This window comes from Peromyscus leucopus, chromosome 15, assembly GCF_004664715.2.
Source record: "Peromyscus leucopus breed LL Stock chromosome 15, UCI_PerLeu_2.1, whole genome shotgun sequence".
Lineage (NCBI taxonomy): Eukaryota > Metazoa > Chordata > Mammalia > Rodentia > Cricetidae > Peromyscus > Peromyscus leucopus.
In genome coordinates this window covers 26,080,116-26,096,230 of record NC_051076.1, presented here as the reverse complement: position 1 = coordinate 26,096,230, position 16,115 = coordinate 26,080,116, and the positions used below count along the sequence as shown (strand labels likewise).

General features: G+C 54.3%; 1 protein-coding gene across 2 annotated transcripts; it reads left to right on the top strand.

Moving 5' to 3' along the window:
* The first annotated feature begins 8,056 nt into the window (after window positions 1-8,056).
* Window positions 8,057-15,482, top strand: Igsf8 (immunoglobulin superfamily member 8). 2 transcript variants are annotated; one of them, XM_028865569.2, is made up of 7 exons: window positions 8,057-8,309; window positions 11,748-12,125; window positions 12,909-13,370; window positions 13,671-14,078; window positions 14,189-14,602; window positions 14,894-15,024; window positions 15,182-15,482. In XM_028865569.2, exons 1-6 carry the CDS (start codon window positions 8,234-8,236, stop codon window positions 15,007-15,009), a joined length of 1,854 nt encoding a protein of 617 aa, XP_028721402.1. In that variant the 5' UTR covers window positions 8,057-8,233; the 3' UTR covers window positions 15,010-15,024; window positions 15,182-15,482. The 2 variants fall into 2 exon arrangements, with proteins under 2 accessions (XP_028721402.1, XP_028721401.1); XM_028865568.2 differs by having other exon boundaries at window positions 14,894-15,482.
* Window positions 15,483-16,115: the final 633 nt, after the last annotated feature.

The following is a 16,115-nucleotide window of genomic DNA, read 5'->3' as shown; positions in this document are numbered from 1 at the left end:
GTTTGAAAAATATTGCTATCAACAATATGGAGACATTTAAAGTTTTTGAGGAGAGAAATAATCTCACTCAAATTGTGCCCTAGGTAGATTCTTTTGATTGAAGGGTGTATGTGTGTGTGTGCACATGGGGGTGAGGTGTGGGGCTGGAAGGAAGAGAGGTAGCAGCTATATGGGTGGGGGAGTGACGGGTGAGGAGGTGGGGATGGGTGAGAAGGAACCTTTAGGATTTGGTCGCCCCTTGTTTGCCAGGGCAAGGGAGGAAGGACTTGAGGGTTGGGGCACGCTGTGCAGTTATTAAAATAGGCTAGGGGAGGAAGGAAATTGTTTGGGAGAGAAGTCATAACTTCACTGTGGTGCGTGGTAAGGTTGAGGTAGTGTGACCCGGCTTTAGGGGGAGCCACGTGAGTGAAGGAGACCGGGCTGGAGAATGGCACTGAGCACGGGCTACTGAAATCACCTGCTTGGAGGGAGGAGACTACTGATGCAGAGACCACCCAGGGGGGGATCTGGAGGACAAATGGCCAGGAGTCTCAGGGAGAGCTTTGCTCAATACCTAGGCCAAAGAAGGGTCTAGAACGGTGGTTCTCAACCTGTAGGCTGAGACCCCTTTGTGTGTGTGTGTGGGGGGGGGGGTGTCAAATGACCCTTTCACAAGGGTCGCATATCAGAGACCCTGCATATCAGATATTTGCATTATGATTCATAACAGTAGCAAAATCACAGTTGTGAAATAGTAATGAAATAATTTTATGGTTGGGGGTCACCACAACATGAGGAACTGTGTTAAGGGGCCACAGCATTAGGAAGGCTGAAAACCATTGGCCTAGAAGGTGGTGGGGCAGAGGAGCCGCAAAGATTGGAGAGCTACACCAAGCCAAAGGACCTGCAGCTGAGACCAGAATGCCTGTAAGGTGCAAAACAAAGAACTCTAAAGCCCAAGTTTCAGGTGGCAAAAGGAAATGAATACTGATTACTTTTTTTTTTTTCCACCTCAGTGGTAACTGGTGTGACCTTTAAGAAAGCCATCTTTTTTTTTTTTTTTTTTTTTTTTTTTTTTGTTTGTTTTGTTTTTGTTTTTCGAGGCAGGGTTTCTGTGTAGCTTTGCACCTTTCTTGGATCTCGCTCTGTAGACCAGGCTGGCCTCGAACCCACAAAGATCCGCCTGCCTCTGCCTCCCGAGTGCTGGGATTAAAGGCGTGATTGCGAAGCTTAAGAAAGCCATCTTGCCGGGCGGTGGTGGCGCACGCCTTTAATCCCAGCCCTTGGGAGGCAGAGGCAGGCGGATCTCTGTGAGTTCGAGGCCAGCCTGGGCTACCAAGTGAGTTCCAGGAAAGGCGCAAAGCTACATAGAGAAACCCTGTCTCGAAAAACAAAAAAAACAAAAAAAACAAAAAAAAAAAAAGAAAGCCATCTTAATAGCAGGTCAAAGCCGGGAACAGCACCCCCCCACCCCATCCCACACTGAGGAGGCTTATGCAGTGAGGAAGCTTTGGACAAAGCAAGCCACTCTCTTCCAAGAAGACTGCTTTAGGAAGACAAGAAGACAGTGGGTCACTGAGTGAGGAGAGAGCGTGGGGGTGAGAGAACTCGGCTCCGTGGAGAGTGCTCTCCTCTCCTATCTGCTGGCCCACCCTGCAGCTCATGTGCTCCAGCGTTTATCATAATTTATCTTCTTGACGATCACCAGGAAACAATGAAGTCAGTCCTGTATGCTGTAGTGATTCCCATTCTAGAGATAACGAAACTGAAGTTAGGGACAGTCAGTGATCGGCTGAAGGCCACCGGCTGTGAGAGCCAGGTCTGCCCAAAGCCTTACTGGCTAGCCCTGACATCCTTGCCCCACCTACTCAGACCTCAGATTTTCAGTTTGTTTTGTCTGATCCCCTCTCCCCAAGAACACCAAGAGATGGTATCCTCTGTGCTGACACTCAGTGCCTGTTTACTGGGGTTCCCTGTCACCATGGCTGGCAGCTGGTTAGATCTCCATACCCACATCATGCCACAATGTCCACAAATGGAGTCAGAATGCCCAGAAAATAAATCTTAGGCTGACCACAATTTGATGTATGTAGTCACTAACTCGGCATGGAGGACAAAAGTGCTCAGTGAACCTATGTTCTGTTACTTTCTGCCCTTGATTTCCAAGGTGCTGGCCTTTGGACTGCAGTTTCTTTTTCAGCTGGACATGATTCTAGCACCTTCCCTCTTTGGAGCACAGAGCTTGCCCTAAGTAGGCTGTCCAGGAAGCCTCACTCCCTGATTTCTGAAAGACAGAGGTTTGAGTTCTGAAACAAAAGGAGAAACTTTCGTTTATGGATGGAAGTGGTCAGAGCGAGGTGGGATCAGAGAAAACGGGAAGTGTCCACCGTGGAGGCTACGGGGTAACCAGAGAGAAAAGACTGCTGATTTCCTCTCGTCACCCCCCTCACGGCTCAGTCACTCTGCAAATGTCTGCTGAACTTCCAGGCCTTGCCAGGCAGAGCAAGAACTGACTGTGGCCTTGAACAGCTCAGTCAGGACAGGGAGGCAGATGGAAACAAGCTCTGTATAGACAGTTCGATGTGGAAAATGCCATCCAAGGGCCAAGGACAGGTGCTGCGAGAAGTGTGTGTGTGTGTGTGTGTGTTGCGGGTTGTCTAAGCATCAGGGCCCAACTCACACTCACTCCCATGGCCAGTGCACTCACCCCCACTGTTCCATCTGTTTCTTTGTTTTGGCAGTTTTTATTTCTGGCTTTGTTTTTCCTTTACTTTCCTAATAGAGAGCCTTTGGAAAAATTCCACCCTTGTTTCAGTTGGACCAAGCAAAAAGGGAATTGTCCACTCTTGAGCCAGAATAGCCCAAGGGGTACTGGCCTCCTGCAGAGTCCAGGTGGACAAGTAGAACAGGCGAGGAGGAGCGGCAGGAAAGAGGCTGAGGAGGACCCCCTCAGCTGAGACCGAGGGAGCGAGCGAGCGCAGGAGGCTCAGAGCTGGGTAAGCTGGATGGGTTGGCTGTACAGCCCCCCCCACACCTCCCCTCCCACCCCCCTGCCTTCTGTTCTGCTTGGGAGGGGAGAACAGAGAAGCCTTTCCCCCTCGGAGTGCTTTCCAACTCTTCCCTCACCTAGGAGGCTGTGAGGGGCTGCAGCCCCACAGTGAGAAGTGAGTCTTCGGTGTGGGTGCACGAAACTCACTCTTGTTCCCTCTTTTTCCCTCGAAGTCACAGCACACAACTCTCATTGTTCCTCTTATCCCGGGGCCTCCAGTGCCGCATTTGTTCAGTCAAGAAATATTTACAGAACACCCACTGTGTGCTACACACACACACACACACACACACACACACACACACACACACACACACACACTGTGTGTGTAGGTTCCAATACAGGAGGGAGAATTATGTTCCGAAAATTCAAGCTCTGAAGTCAGTTTGCTTTTGCCCGTGAGTACCGCGGAGTGTGCTTGCTAAGCAAACCTGGGTGAATTACACAAGGTCTCAATGCCTGTTTCCTGGTCTTAACACAGCTCTTCGCTTCCGCGGCTGTGGTGAGCACTGAATGAGCAAGTGTGGAGTGTGTACACAGCGCCCACCCGGCACAAAGCAGCCTTTCAGTAAGCATTAGCCATTGTTTCTCCTCACCTCACTCAGCTGGAGGCAGTCAAACCCATAAATGACCTGTTCTGCAAATTTGCCTCTTGCTCAACCTGGTGACTCAGAGGCAGTCACCTGGTGCTAACCACCTCTCGCCCGGTGAGGTTCATCTACACTCAGCCGCAGGTCTGTCTCTGTCTACTCACACTGCGGACTGTGGCTACCCCCTGCCTTCACTGCTGTCCACCCCACTAGGGATCTCCAACAGTGAGAGTGAGGGTGGCCTCAACTCTTTGAAACCCTCCAGATGGAAGTCGGAACCAGCTGTTCCTTCTCAGCTGGCTGGGGACAGAGGAGAACAAGGAGCCTTGGGGGGGGTGGGGTGTGGGGGGGTGGAGCCCAGATACCTACACTACAGGAGTAGGGAACACAGGACTTGGCCGGGGAGAAGGCTCAGAGGATTCCAGCTCAGAGGGATCCATGTGTGGCATTCCAAAGTGGGAAGCAGTTGGCGCTCATCCTGGGTGCAGAAATGGCTGGGCCCACTCAGTGGGTCAGGATCAGGTCATGCCGAGGCCCAAGTAGCATAGTGGCTCCTCTATTCTTGAACAACTGTGCTGCCCATTTGGCACAGGGCTTGAGAACTAGGAGTGTGCACTCAGTCAGGGCAAGAGGAGGGACCAGGACATACACACACACACACACACACACACACACACACACAATCTAACACTAGACAAGTCTAACATTCTCTAGCCCCTCCATGCCTTAGTTTTCTGTGGAGAAAAGGGCTCAGAGGTTACTCTGAGGACTAAATAAGATTGCGTTACATAGACACACACACACACACACACACACACACACACACAGACAGACAGAGAGAACACATTGTAAGGGTGCACACGCCTGGCTCAGGGGAGGAAGAAGAGGTAGAATGAGCATCTTTATGGGTCTGGGAATGTGTTTGGGTGTGGATGGTGCTTGTGTGTTTACATTTGCTTATGCACCTGCTTCATTCTCTTCACGAGTTTGTTGTCCAGGTGAGGGTTTTGCTCTCCTTTTGAGTCTGACCCCTTTTGTGACCTCTCAGCAGGGAACTTTCCCTTTGGGGAGGAAACTGTAGCCAGGTCAAGGCTTTGTAAACACAAACACAGGACATTCTTGTGTGTGATCCTTAGTACCCCTCCAAGCTGCACATATTTAAGTGAGGGTGGAATGCTCTGTGTGTGTTTGTGTCAATTTGGATTAGCTTTGTGGCTGGTGTGCTTGTCAGTTGGATTCAGCAATACCTGTATCTCTAGCTCTATGCGTATATGTGTGTGTATGTGCTGGGGTTCCTTCCTTCCTTCCTTCCTTCCTTCCTTCCTTCCTTCCTTCCTTCCTTCCTTCCTTCCTTTCTTCCTTCTTTTCTGTCTTCTATGATATTTGCTTTTACAGTGTAACAAGCTAGAGGATCCTAGATGCAAATATCAATTTAGACTGCAAGGAATCTAACACTAGACAAGTCTAACATTCCCTAGCCCTTCCATGCCTTAGTTTTCTGTGGAGAAAGGTGCTCACAGGTTATTCTGAGGACTAAATAAGATTGTGTTACATAGCCAGCCCAGGGCAGAATATTTCACTTCAACAGTCTTGTCTCTGAACATGAGGGTCATTGTCCCCTGGCTGTGACTGTAGCATATGATAGTTCAGCCAGATCATAATCATTATAACCGTTTTAGGGCAGACCTTGGGTCTTAATTACTTTTAATGATACTCATGACACCTTACTGTCACCTAGATGTCTCGTGCATATGCCATCTGGAGGCAAAATGAGTTAAATAAGCATATGAAGCAAGACCGGTGACTGATGTCTGCCCACATGTGGTAGTACATGGAAGTGTGGGTGGAAAAACCTGTAATGATGGTAAGCGACATCCCAGCTCAGCTACGCACCGTGGTGCCAGAGTCCCAGGGGTTACTACTGCATCCTCGACTCTACCATCCCAGGTTTCTTTCCTTTCCATGCCTTAGTCTGACCTTGAGACTGTCTGAAAGTCTCCCTTCCTTTTCTGCTCACCCCACCCCGGGACACCAGTCGAGATACTGCATCAGCCCGTGTTTTCTTCTGGGAGTGATGCATGGATACAGGGGCGCCTTCCCGTCTTTGACATTGATCTTGCTCTCCTTTGCTGCATGTGCGTGTGGTTTGAGCATTGCCCTGCTGGGCTTGTGCGCAGCGCCTGTCTGCGTGAAGCCCCTTGACTTCAGTGGGGACATGTGCCTGTGTGTGACGGGCCTCGTGCCTGGCGTTTGCTCTCCTCCCCCAGCTTTCCCGGTTACATAAGCAGCGACCGAGTGAGTCGGTCCTGGACTTTGGGCTCCCTCTGCTGGCCACTGCTGGACTCCACGGTTTGGGGAGGGGTGTATGCGGTTTCCTTAGGCCCCAACTCCTCAGGAGATACCAGCCCAGCTCCTAAACTCTATTTACTGGTATGGGAGTCCCTTTATCCCAAGTCACAAGATAAGCTCCTCGAAGAGTGCTCCTCCCTCACCATCCCATAATGATCATATTGAGTGTTGACTGCTGCTACCTCTTTACCCAATACTGCACTAACGCAAAAATGTCATCCCTGAGAGTAGGAGACCATCGTAGCCTTGCTTAATAGGTAGGGCATTACCAAAATCCAGCACAAGGCCTGGCCCAATCAGTATCTGCTACATGAATGAGTTTTCATCCTTAAAGAAGTGAACAGTGGCTACAAAAGGATTTGGGGACAGTCAGGGCTGAGGTTTTGTGCATGTTTTTGTCTTGTTTTGTTTTTGTGTGCTTTGAGACAGGGTCTCACTATGTAGCCTTGGTTAGCCTGGAACTCATGGAGATCTGCCTTCCTCTGCCTCTTGAGTGTTAGGGTTAAAGGTGTGTGCACCAGGCCTGAGCTTTAAAGTCGCGTCTTAACTAGTTAACTTAAAATGTGTGTGGCCTTGGGCAAGATACTTAACTGTCTTGAAGTTCAGATCTCCCTTGTGTTAAATGACTTTGTCTTGTAAAATAAACTGTAAAGGCTGGAAAGGATATCTACAAGGTGGTGTTATTGTGTAACCACCCCATAAATGGCTGCTATGATGATGATGACGATGATGATGACTGACTTTCAAACCTTGAGTACCAGGAAGGCATTCAATCCACTCAACTTCCAGTTAAAGGGAGAGTGCATTTCCTTCCAGTCTCCCTGTAACTTGCAGTTTCCACAGAGCTCAACATGGCTTCTAGTGAAATAAGAAACCAGGCTGGAATATGGCCAGGTAGGAAGCAGCAGGTCCCTTATCCTGTTGCTGGGCAGTCTTGAGAGACCCGGACTGGACTTCTGACTTCTCCATAGGTTCCCAAACTCTATCAGCGTTTCTCTGTGGTTGCTGAATATGGCTTCAACTGGCAGCCCCACGAATACTTCTGAGAGCAGGAAGTCAGCTCTGGCCTGGACCACTTTCTCTCTGTGTACCTCCCTTTCCTTAATAGGGGCAGTAAGCGGAGGAGGGAGCAGGGATAAAGGGAACTAGTTGGGTGTGGAGGTGAGGGACCTAGATGTATTCTGGGCCACTTCCCACTAATGGCCACTTCCACAGCCTTGTCTTTGCGGGCTGGCCTGTCCCTTCTTCCCATTCTGGCTCCACCCTTCCAACTCTCCGTCCTTTTCACAGTGGAGACACAGCACAAGAGACTCCTTCCCTTCTCCTACCTCCAGGCTAGCTCCACCCTTCCCAGCAGAGAGGTGTGTCCATATCGTCTCATTGCCGACTCCAATTGGTAGAAAGCAGTTTAATGCAAAAACAAAACACCTCCATAGTTACCGTGTGCAACCAACGTATGTGCCTGATCTCAGTTAATTATCACCGTAACTCTTGAGTGTTTACAATCTCTCTTCCGTATGTGGAGGGGGGAAACCGAGGATTGAGCCGAACAAGGATCACCCACCCAGCTAGGAAGTCTGGACGGCTAACCCACTTTCCTTTCGCTTTGCTTTCTAACCGGGTATTAGAACAGATTTCAGTGATCTTCCAGGGCCCCGATGCCCCTTGAGCCCAACCGCTTCACGTCCAGGAAGTCCTGGGTCCCGCCATGCCCACATAAGTCAGCAGCGTTTGCTGCCAGGACTCAGCGGCCCACATCACCCAACTGGATTCTGAGTGCGCAACCACAGTCACCCCATTATCCCCAGAGGGCCCTGCGAGCACCGATTCTCCCGGAAAGGCTGGCAGGTGCAGGGCGGGGTGCGCTCTGAGCGAGGGTGGGTAGGGACAGGAGAGCCTAGGTGCCGCCAGTTCGCCCAGCCTGCGGCCAGGGGCGGAGCCAACTGTCAGGGTCGAAGTCTGGCCGAGGCGGCGGCCAGGGGCGGGGCGGGGCGAGGCGAGGGGCGGGGCGGGCGTGTGGGCGGGGCCGGGCGGCGGGGCGCGGCGGGAATGGTCTCCCGAGCTGCGGAGGGCGGGAAGAGCGACGGGAGGAGGGGAAGAGGAGAGGAGGGGCGGGGAGTTGGCGGCTCCCGCTCAGCTGGGCTCTGCGCACCCACGCTTCACTGCTCCCGCTCTCTGCCCCCCACCCGGGCATGTGCCCCTCGCGGCCCTGGCCCCCCAGAGCCCACGCCGACCCCCGGAGCCTCCCCAGAGCCGCCTACGCAGAATGGGCGTCCCCAACCCCACGCCGATGAGTTCGCCGCCGCCGTCGCTGCTGCTGCTGCTGCTGCTGCTAATGCTTGGTAAGCCTGGTGGTGGTCGCTGCGTCCCAGTCCCGGCCGGCCGGGTAGGTGCCTGACGTCGCGCATCCAGCCAGCGTTTTGGAGCTGATTGCATCCCTACTTCTCCGTCAGGCGTGTCTTCGGTCTCTCTGGGATCGGCGCCTCTCTTCCTTCTGCGGCCGCCTGCCCAGTCGGTTAAGGGGAGGGTGGTGACGCCCTAGGTTTAGGCCCCAGCTGGGGCATATTGGCGACCTACTGAGGTATCTTCTGAGACACCCCATTGGACCCACGGAGGCAGGCGCCACTTCCCAGCCTTTACACCCCAGGCCCTGGGGTCGTTGCGCCCAAATACTGTGACAATCCTCTAACCCCATTCTCGGCTCCGGGCCTGGCCTTGGGTGCCTGCTCTGCGTGGGCAGTGCCTGGCGGTCTTCATAATTGCCCCAGAGTTGGCTGGAAGCCCAGGGGCTGATTCTGCCCACGGTCTTTGAAGAAAGTCTCCCCTAACCGGCCCCCCCCCCCCCCCGCGCGCTCACCCCGCGCGCCCAACACACACATTTTAACATCCCTCCCTCATCTCTCTCTCCACCCTGGCCAGTCCCTCTTTGCCCTCCTTCCACTCTCCCAGACATTTGGCCAGTCGGTCGTCACACTCAGTTGGTCCCAACATCTTTGCCCCAGGAGAAACGAGGCTCCATGGAAACTGAACCTGAGATCTCCAAGAACCTAGGGTCTGCCCTGATCCGTGTTTATGATGGTGTGATCTGGGCCAACCTTGCATGGCTGGTGTGTGTGTGTGTGTGTGTGGATATGGGGAGGGTATACGTATGGGGAGGATTCTGGGGTGCTGTAGTCAAGGCAGAAGCCTGTGGCACCTCAACTAAACCTTCTCTGGCTTAGACCAAAACAGCATGGGTGTCAGAGTCTTGGGTTTCTGGGGCCAGGATGAAAACTCTCCTTGGGGAACAAGGCAGGAGGCAGAGAGTGATGCAGGGAAATGAAGCTCTGGGGCTTGGTTGCCTAGTGATTGCTTCTTTTCCCCAGTGGGCTTTATGGAGCAGGGCTGAGCAGAGGGGAGGTCTGGAGGAGAGAGTCTTGCAGAGAGCCACGAGAGGCTGCTGGCATCCGGGCCTACCACATTCAGCACTGACATTCGCTACACAGACGAGGAAACTGAAATCTCTTGTTCCAGAGAGCATAGCTCATGAGGGTTGGGGCTAGGATTTGAACTCGGACCCGACTCCCAAATCAGGCCTTTGGATGTTAGAGAGGAGGTAGCTTGGTGAGAGAGAACCTTGTAGCAGCCTATTTCCCGAGGCTGTGGGGACAACTTTCCCATGGGGATCTCCAGGCATCATCAGCACTTGTGGAGCCAGGAAGGCAGGAGGGGGCCTTTGAGCAGAGTCTACCCATGGGCAGCTGGGAAGGTGTCACCCTGGCTGTCTTCAACATCACCCTGATTATGAAATGTGCCTGGAGCACTGCGGGCCTGAGTCACACACTTCACTGGTTCAATGTCAGAACTGGACACTCTTAGTTCTTAAAGAGAGAAACTGAGACCCGGGAGAGGAAAGAATTGGTCCTGTGTTAGTTTCCTGATGCTAGCCTCTGCTTCAAGTGATGATCATGTGTTCTCCGAGTTACGTAGCCGGAGGAAGCATCAAGGAGTAAGGACTAGAGGGCAGGCTTTCAGGCGCCCGGGTATTTTCCTCCAGTGCCAGTGGCAAGGCTGTGGACTTCCCCTGGGAGTCCAAATTACACAGCTTGGGAAACCTGGCCTCCCCCTGGAAATGTCTCGTCTTCTTGGTTTTGTCCCTCTTCTGGGGTGTGTAGAGGCCCTCCAGAGATGGCAAGATCTTGGCCAAAACATCACACTCTATCCTACTTTTCTTTTCTGGAAGAGACATGGTTCTCTCCTGGGCCAGTCCTTCCCTTCTGTGTTGGCTAGGAGAGCAAGTGGGAGGCTTTAGACTCGGGTCTGGGTTCAGATCCTAGCCCCAGCACTCCTGAGATGTGCTCTCCAGGGGAGTTACGTCATTTCTCTCATCGGTGAGATGACTGCCAGCCCTCCTTGCATTCTGGGGTTCTGTGGGCTTCTCTAGAAGTAGCTGTGGAATGGTGGAGAGAAGAAAGCCACTGAGCACTCCAACGTTTTGGGACTGTCTGTTGGAACAGGGGTAGGGGTAAAAGGGGTGGAGAGAGAGAGAGGCGGGGAGGGTCTGCGGGTGCCTAGGGTCTCCTTACAGAAAGGGGGCCGATGTAAATGATGTGCAGCACATGCAAATCATGTGCAAATGAAAGCTTTTGTTGGGGAGGGGGGTGCGTGGTGCATCATCTGGACTAGCCAGAAGGTTGACAGACTCTGGGCGGGGGGAGGGGATCTTCTGCCCCAGGCCAGGGCAGAGCCCGATTCTTGCCCCAGAAGCCGCAGCTGCCCGTGTAGCCCTGTGGGCTGGGAGAAGCAGTGAGCTCATGGCACAGCTGTAGCGGAGAGGGTATTGTGTGGTGAGAACTGACTAGGCCCGTGCCCTGTTCAGCATGGTGCCCCATCCAGCCGGGGCCACTGGCTCCATTGTCTAGCCCAGGTGACAGCTAAGTCAAGCAGCCGATCTGTAAGATTTTGCCAGGTCCCCGCCAGCAAAGGTCTCAGACTGCCTTAGCTAGAGGCTCCACCTGAGCACCCCCCCCCACACCCAGGAATGGCAGGATGAGAGCGCTAAAGATCCAGCCGAGAACTGGGGAGTCGGGAGTCAGACATGCTTCTTATTTTAAATTGTGCGTTTGAGGTGTGTGTGTGTGGGGTGCACGTGTGTGCATGGGCGCAAGTGCACATATATGAGTGTCCATGTAAAGGCCAGCGATTAACCTCAGGTGCCATTGCTCAGGAGCCATCCACTTTATTATTAGTAGTCAATTATTATTTTATATGTAGAAAGGGAGTGTGTGTGTGTGTGTGTGTGTGTGTGTGTAGGTCAGGAGACAACTTTCAGGACTCCGTTCTTTCCTGCCATGGTGTGTTCTGGGGTTCGAACTCAGGTTGTCAGGCTTGTGTGGCAACTGCTTTTACATACTGAGTCTTCCCACCAGCCACCATGCCAAGCTTTTTACGTGGTTGCGGGGAATTGAACTCAGAAAGCATTTTACTGGGCTGTCTCCCCGGCCTCCAGATGCACTCTTTGTCCACATAGATGCTCTACCTCTAGTTAGCTAGAGATAGAGTGTTCCTCTGTTCTGAGGTGGATCTGGGCTTACGTTGATGCCTGAGATACTGATGTCTCACGGTCCAGCATCTCTTCCCTGTTCTCGTCTGTGTTTTATGGCCCAGCTGTGTTCTCCCTTTCCCTGTGTTTCCCTATGCTTCACAGGCAGCTGTCGAGAATGGTGCTTATGGTACACGGGCCTCAAATCGGGACCTGGTCTTTCTAAAAACATTCCAATTCTTTCTGCCTTTCCCCACAGGAGTCAGGTGCAATGCCCGCCAGGTGCATGTCCCTAAGGGGCCTCTTTACCGTGTGGCCGGCACCTCTGTCTCTATCTCTTGCAACGTGAGTGCCTATGAGGGCCCTTCCCAACAAGACTTTGAGTGGTTCATGTACAGGCCAGAGGCCCCAGCTACGTCACTGGGCATCATCAGCACCAAGGATAGTCGGTTCTCATATGCCGTGTTTGGGCCTCGAGTGACTTCTGGAGACCTGCAGGTGCAGCGCCTGAAGGGAGATTCCGTAGTGCTCAAGATTGCTCGTCTGCAGGCCCAGGACTCTGGCTTTTATGAGTGCTACACCCCCTCTACGGATACTCAGTACCTGGGCAACTACAGTGCCAAAGTGGAGCTGAGAGGTACTGGGCTCTGAGCTGGGTGGTGAGAGAGCCTCTCAGATTTAGATTTTCTTCTTCTTCCTCTTCTCCACTTCCTCTTCCTTCTCCTCTACTTCCTCTTCCTTCTCCTCTACTTCCTCTTTCTCTACCCACCCACCCTCCAGTCCTGGAGATTGAACCTACAGTGTTGAGCGGTATACCAAGTGAAGTCTTCTACTAAGCTAGATCTCCTGTGCTGCTTTTTGAGATTGGCTCTCACCCTGTAGCCCAGGCTAGCCTGCAAAACCCTAGTCTAGGTTGGCCTGTCATTCGTGGCGGTTCTCCCACAATTCACTGTGGTGCCCAGGTTACTTTAAAACCGCTCTGTGCCATCAAGACGACCTTTCCAGCACTTTCTTTTTCTTTTGTGGGGTCCGGATGCAGAGACTTTCCAAGTTGTCCAGACTGCCCTGGAACTTGCTCTGTAGCCCAAGTGGGCCTTGAACTTGACCCTTCTGTCTTAGCATCCTGGGGAGCTGGGGTTATAGGCCGGCACCATCAGGTCCAGCCTCTTTAGAGAATTACTTTTTTTTTTTTGAGTATTTAAAACGGGTCAATCCCAGACGTCAGAGTGGGTGTCAATAGGCTTGCTCTGTGAAATCCAGCAGGTATTTATTGAGCATCTTGGTATGCCCAGACTGGGGTTGGCACCCCTGAGTTCTACAAGTCCTTGCCCTCCAGTAGGTAGTGGAGTAGGCCACACACACAGGACACAGGGGGGGCCGCCAGCTCCCCGCCCTCTCTCACTAAAGCCTTTCTCTCCAGTTCTTCCAGATGAGCTGCAGGTGTCTGCTGCCCCTCCAGGGCCCCGAGGCCGCCAGGCTGCAACCTCCCCCTCACGCCTGACAGTGCATGAGGGGCAGGAGCTGGCGCTGGGCTGCTTGGCTCAGACGAAAACGAAGAAGCACACACACCTGTCGGTGTCCTTCGGGAGAGCCGTTCCGGAGGCGCCAGTGGGGCGCGCCACTCTACAGGAAGTGGTGGGGCTGCGCTCCGACATGGCGGTGGAGGCTGGAGCCCCCTATGCCGAGAGGCTGGCTGCTGGGGAGCTGCGGCTGAGCAAGGAAGGAGCCGATCGCTACCGCATGGTGGTTGGGGGTGCCCAGGCTGCGGACTCGGGCACCTACCACTGCACTGCCGCCGAATGGATCCAGGATCCTGATGGCTCCTGGGTCCAGATCGCAGAGAAGAGGGCAGTCCTGGCCCATGTGGATGTGCAGACGCTGTGTGAGTGTCACAGGCCCCCCTCAGGGGGCATCTCAGTGGGCATCAGGGGTGGTGCTACATGACCACTATCTGACTACAGAACTCTTCTTCCATGGAGCAACCGTCTAGAAATCATTCACTCTCTATCCATGTCTCCACTGCTCAGAGATTGAATGTGGAGAGACAAGGGCTATGGGGGAGGGTGAAATTCAGGTCCTGGGGTGAGGGACAGAGAAAAGGCCTCTAAATTTTTGCAGAGAGGTGTAATAGAGGGGGACCCAGGCATCCCCGTGACCCCTCCCTTCCCCTGCTGTATTTCAGCTAGCCAGCTGGCAGTGACTGTGGGACCAGGTGAACACCGGATTGGCCCAGGGGAACCCTTGGAACTGCTGTGCAATGTGTCCGGGGCACTGCCCCCACCAGGCCGCCATGCTGCGTACTCGGTGGGCTGGGAGATGGCTCCGGCAGGGGCTCCTGGGCCTGGCCGCCTGGTGGCCCAGCTGGACACCGAAGGGGTCGGCAGCCTGGGCCCTGGCTATGAGGGCCGGCACATTGCCATGGAGAAAGTGGCATCCAGAACCTACCGGCTACGACTGGAGGCTGCCAGGCCCGGGGACGCAGGCACCTACCGCTGCCTCGCCAAAGCCTACGTTCGAGGGTCCGGGACCCGGCTTCGTGAAGCAGCCAGTGCCCGGTCCCGGCCGCTCCCTGTGCATGTGAGGGAAGAAGGTGAGAGAGTGGTTGAGCCCTTGACAGGCTTCAGAGCTTGTAGAACTTATTTCCTAACTTCTTAGCCCCTGCGCCTTCACCCGGTAACCCCCGCGTCCTTTGCTCTGCAGGTGTGGTGCTGGAAGCCGTGGCATGGCTCGCGGGGGGCACCGTGTACCGGGGAGAGACTGCCTCCCTGTTATGCAACATCTCTGTGCGGGGCGGTCCCCCGGGGCTGCGACTAGCGGCCAGCTGGTGGGTGGAGAGGCCCGAGGAGGGCGAGTTAAGCCCTGGGCCAGCTCAGCTTGTGGGTGGGGTCGGTCAGGATGGCGTGGCAGAGCTGGGAGTCCGGCCTGGAGGGCGCCCTGTCAGCGTGGAGCTGGTGGGACCCAGAAGTCATCGGCTAAGACTGCACAGTCTGGGGCCTGACGATGAAGGCATATACCACTGCGCCCCAAGCGCCTGGGTGCGGCATGCTGACTATAGCTGGTACCAGGCGGGCAGTGCGCGCTCCGGGCCTGTCACAGTCTACCCCTACACGCACGGTAAGTGACAGCCACCCCCCCACTCACCTGCTCCAGCCAGCGTTGACCCACTTCCGTTTTCCTATTTTCCCTGCTATCATCCACCCCCCCCATCCCTTTGCATGAAGAGCCCCAAGCTGACCTCAGTGCCGAGTGGGGTGGTTGTGGGTGGGCTCTGTGGCGCTCTGTGAGTCTAGAAAACCTGCTGGGGAGAGTGCCAGAGACCTGTACGACAGACAGACAGACAGACAGACAGACAGCGGGGCGGAGGACCACGGCACTCCCTGAGCAGAGCCGTCTTCTTTCCTCCAGCTCTGGACACCCTGTTCGTGCCCCTGTTGGCGGGTACAGGAGTCGCCCTCGTCACCGGCGCCAGTGTCCTCGCTACAATCACCTGCTGCTTTATGAAGAGGCTGCGGAAGCGGTGATCTGTAGCGCCCCAGGTGAGGGAAAGGGACCCCCAAACCTCCCTGTCTTCCTCAGGCTTCCCGTGTGCTCCACCCGAACGAGAAACAGCCAGCTCAGTCCTGCAGGATCGTGGAGCAGGGTGAGGGCGGAAAGGGAGCCTGTTCCTCAGCCTGCTCCACATGCTCTCTCCAGTTCCTGCAGGTGTCAACTGTCTTCCAGCCAGCGACAGCCCTCCTCCCGTTGCCTGGGTACCCTCTCCCTCCTCCGTCCAGCCCCTCCTTTAATTTATTTGACCTGTCCCTACCTAGAGTGGGAGATGTGCACCCCCTACCCCCACCCCACGTTCCCCACATCTTTCCTCAAGGTCTTCCTTCTGGTTCTCTGTTCTTGGTCTCACACTCATGCTGTAGGAAGGCCAGTTCCTGTCCTCCGACTAGTTGTTGTTGTTTTTTTTTTTTTTCCTAAAATGTGAATAAACTGGTTTTATAAAATCCAGGCCTGGTTGTGTCTTTCCTTGCCATGAAGCTATAAAAGGCGGCGACTGGGGGCGGGGGTGGTGGTGGGGAGGTTGCTGGGGGTTGACAACCTATTCTGGACAACCCAGGCCTCTCTTCCCACCATAAACACCATCTGTCCTTCGTGGGCCTTGCTACCCACCCACGGCAGGAGGGGATGCCCGGGTCCCATCTGTTGCCGAAAACGTGAGTGCCGAGCCAGCTCCTAACGGGGCTTCTGTTTGGGACGGGGACATGGGAAGCAGGGGTGAGTTCCAGCTGAGCTGGAACCCCTTTCACAGCTTCCGGGGACGGGGGACGAGTCTTCCTGAGCTCCCCAGACTGGGGCACACCCTCCTCCTCTCATTCTCCTGGTTGGGCTAGTCTTGGACCAGACTCCTCCCAGCAGGCCTTGGGGCCTCAGTCTTTTTCTCCCTGACCTTAATTATTCTCTGACGGCAGCAGAATAGGAGCCTCGGAATACAGCTGCCTACTTAGGGACCACAGCCGTCGGGAGGGCCTGTGTCCTCTGTGTACACAGAGCCGCTGCCCCGGCTTACACAGGCTGTACCTCCCTGCCTGAGGATTCTCTGGTCCTGAGAGTCTCGGCTGTTCTGTACTTCAAGTGGCAT

Excerpts from the sequence above, each read along its gene's own strand:
- Igsf8 (XM_028865569.2), top strand. The coding sequence starts at position 8,234 with ATGGGCGTCCCCAACCCCACGCCGATGAGTTCGCCGCCGCCGTCGCTG. Across the intron at positions 8,310-11,747 it reads GCTGCTGCTGCTAATGCTTG|GAGTCAGGTGCAATGCCCGC; the intron begins GTAAGCCTGGTG and ends CTTTCCCCACAG. Across the intron at positions 13,371-13,670 it reads TGTGGATGTGCAGACGCTGT|CTAGCCAGCTGGCAGTGACT; the intron begins GTGAGTGTCACA and ends GCTGTATTTCAG.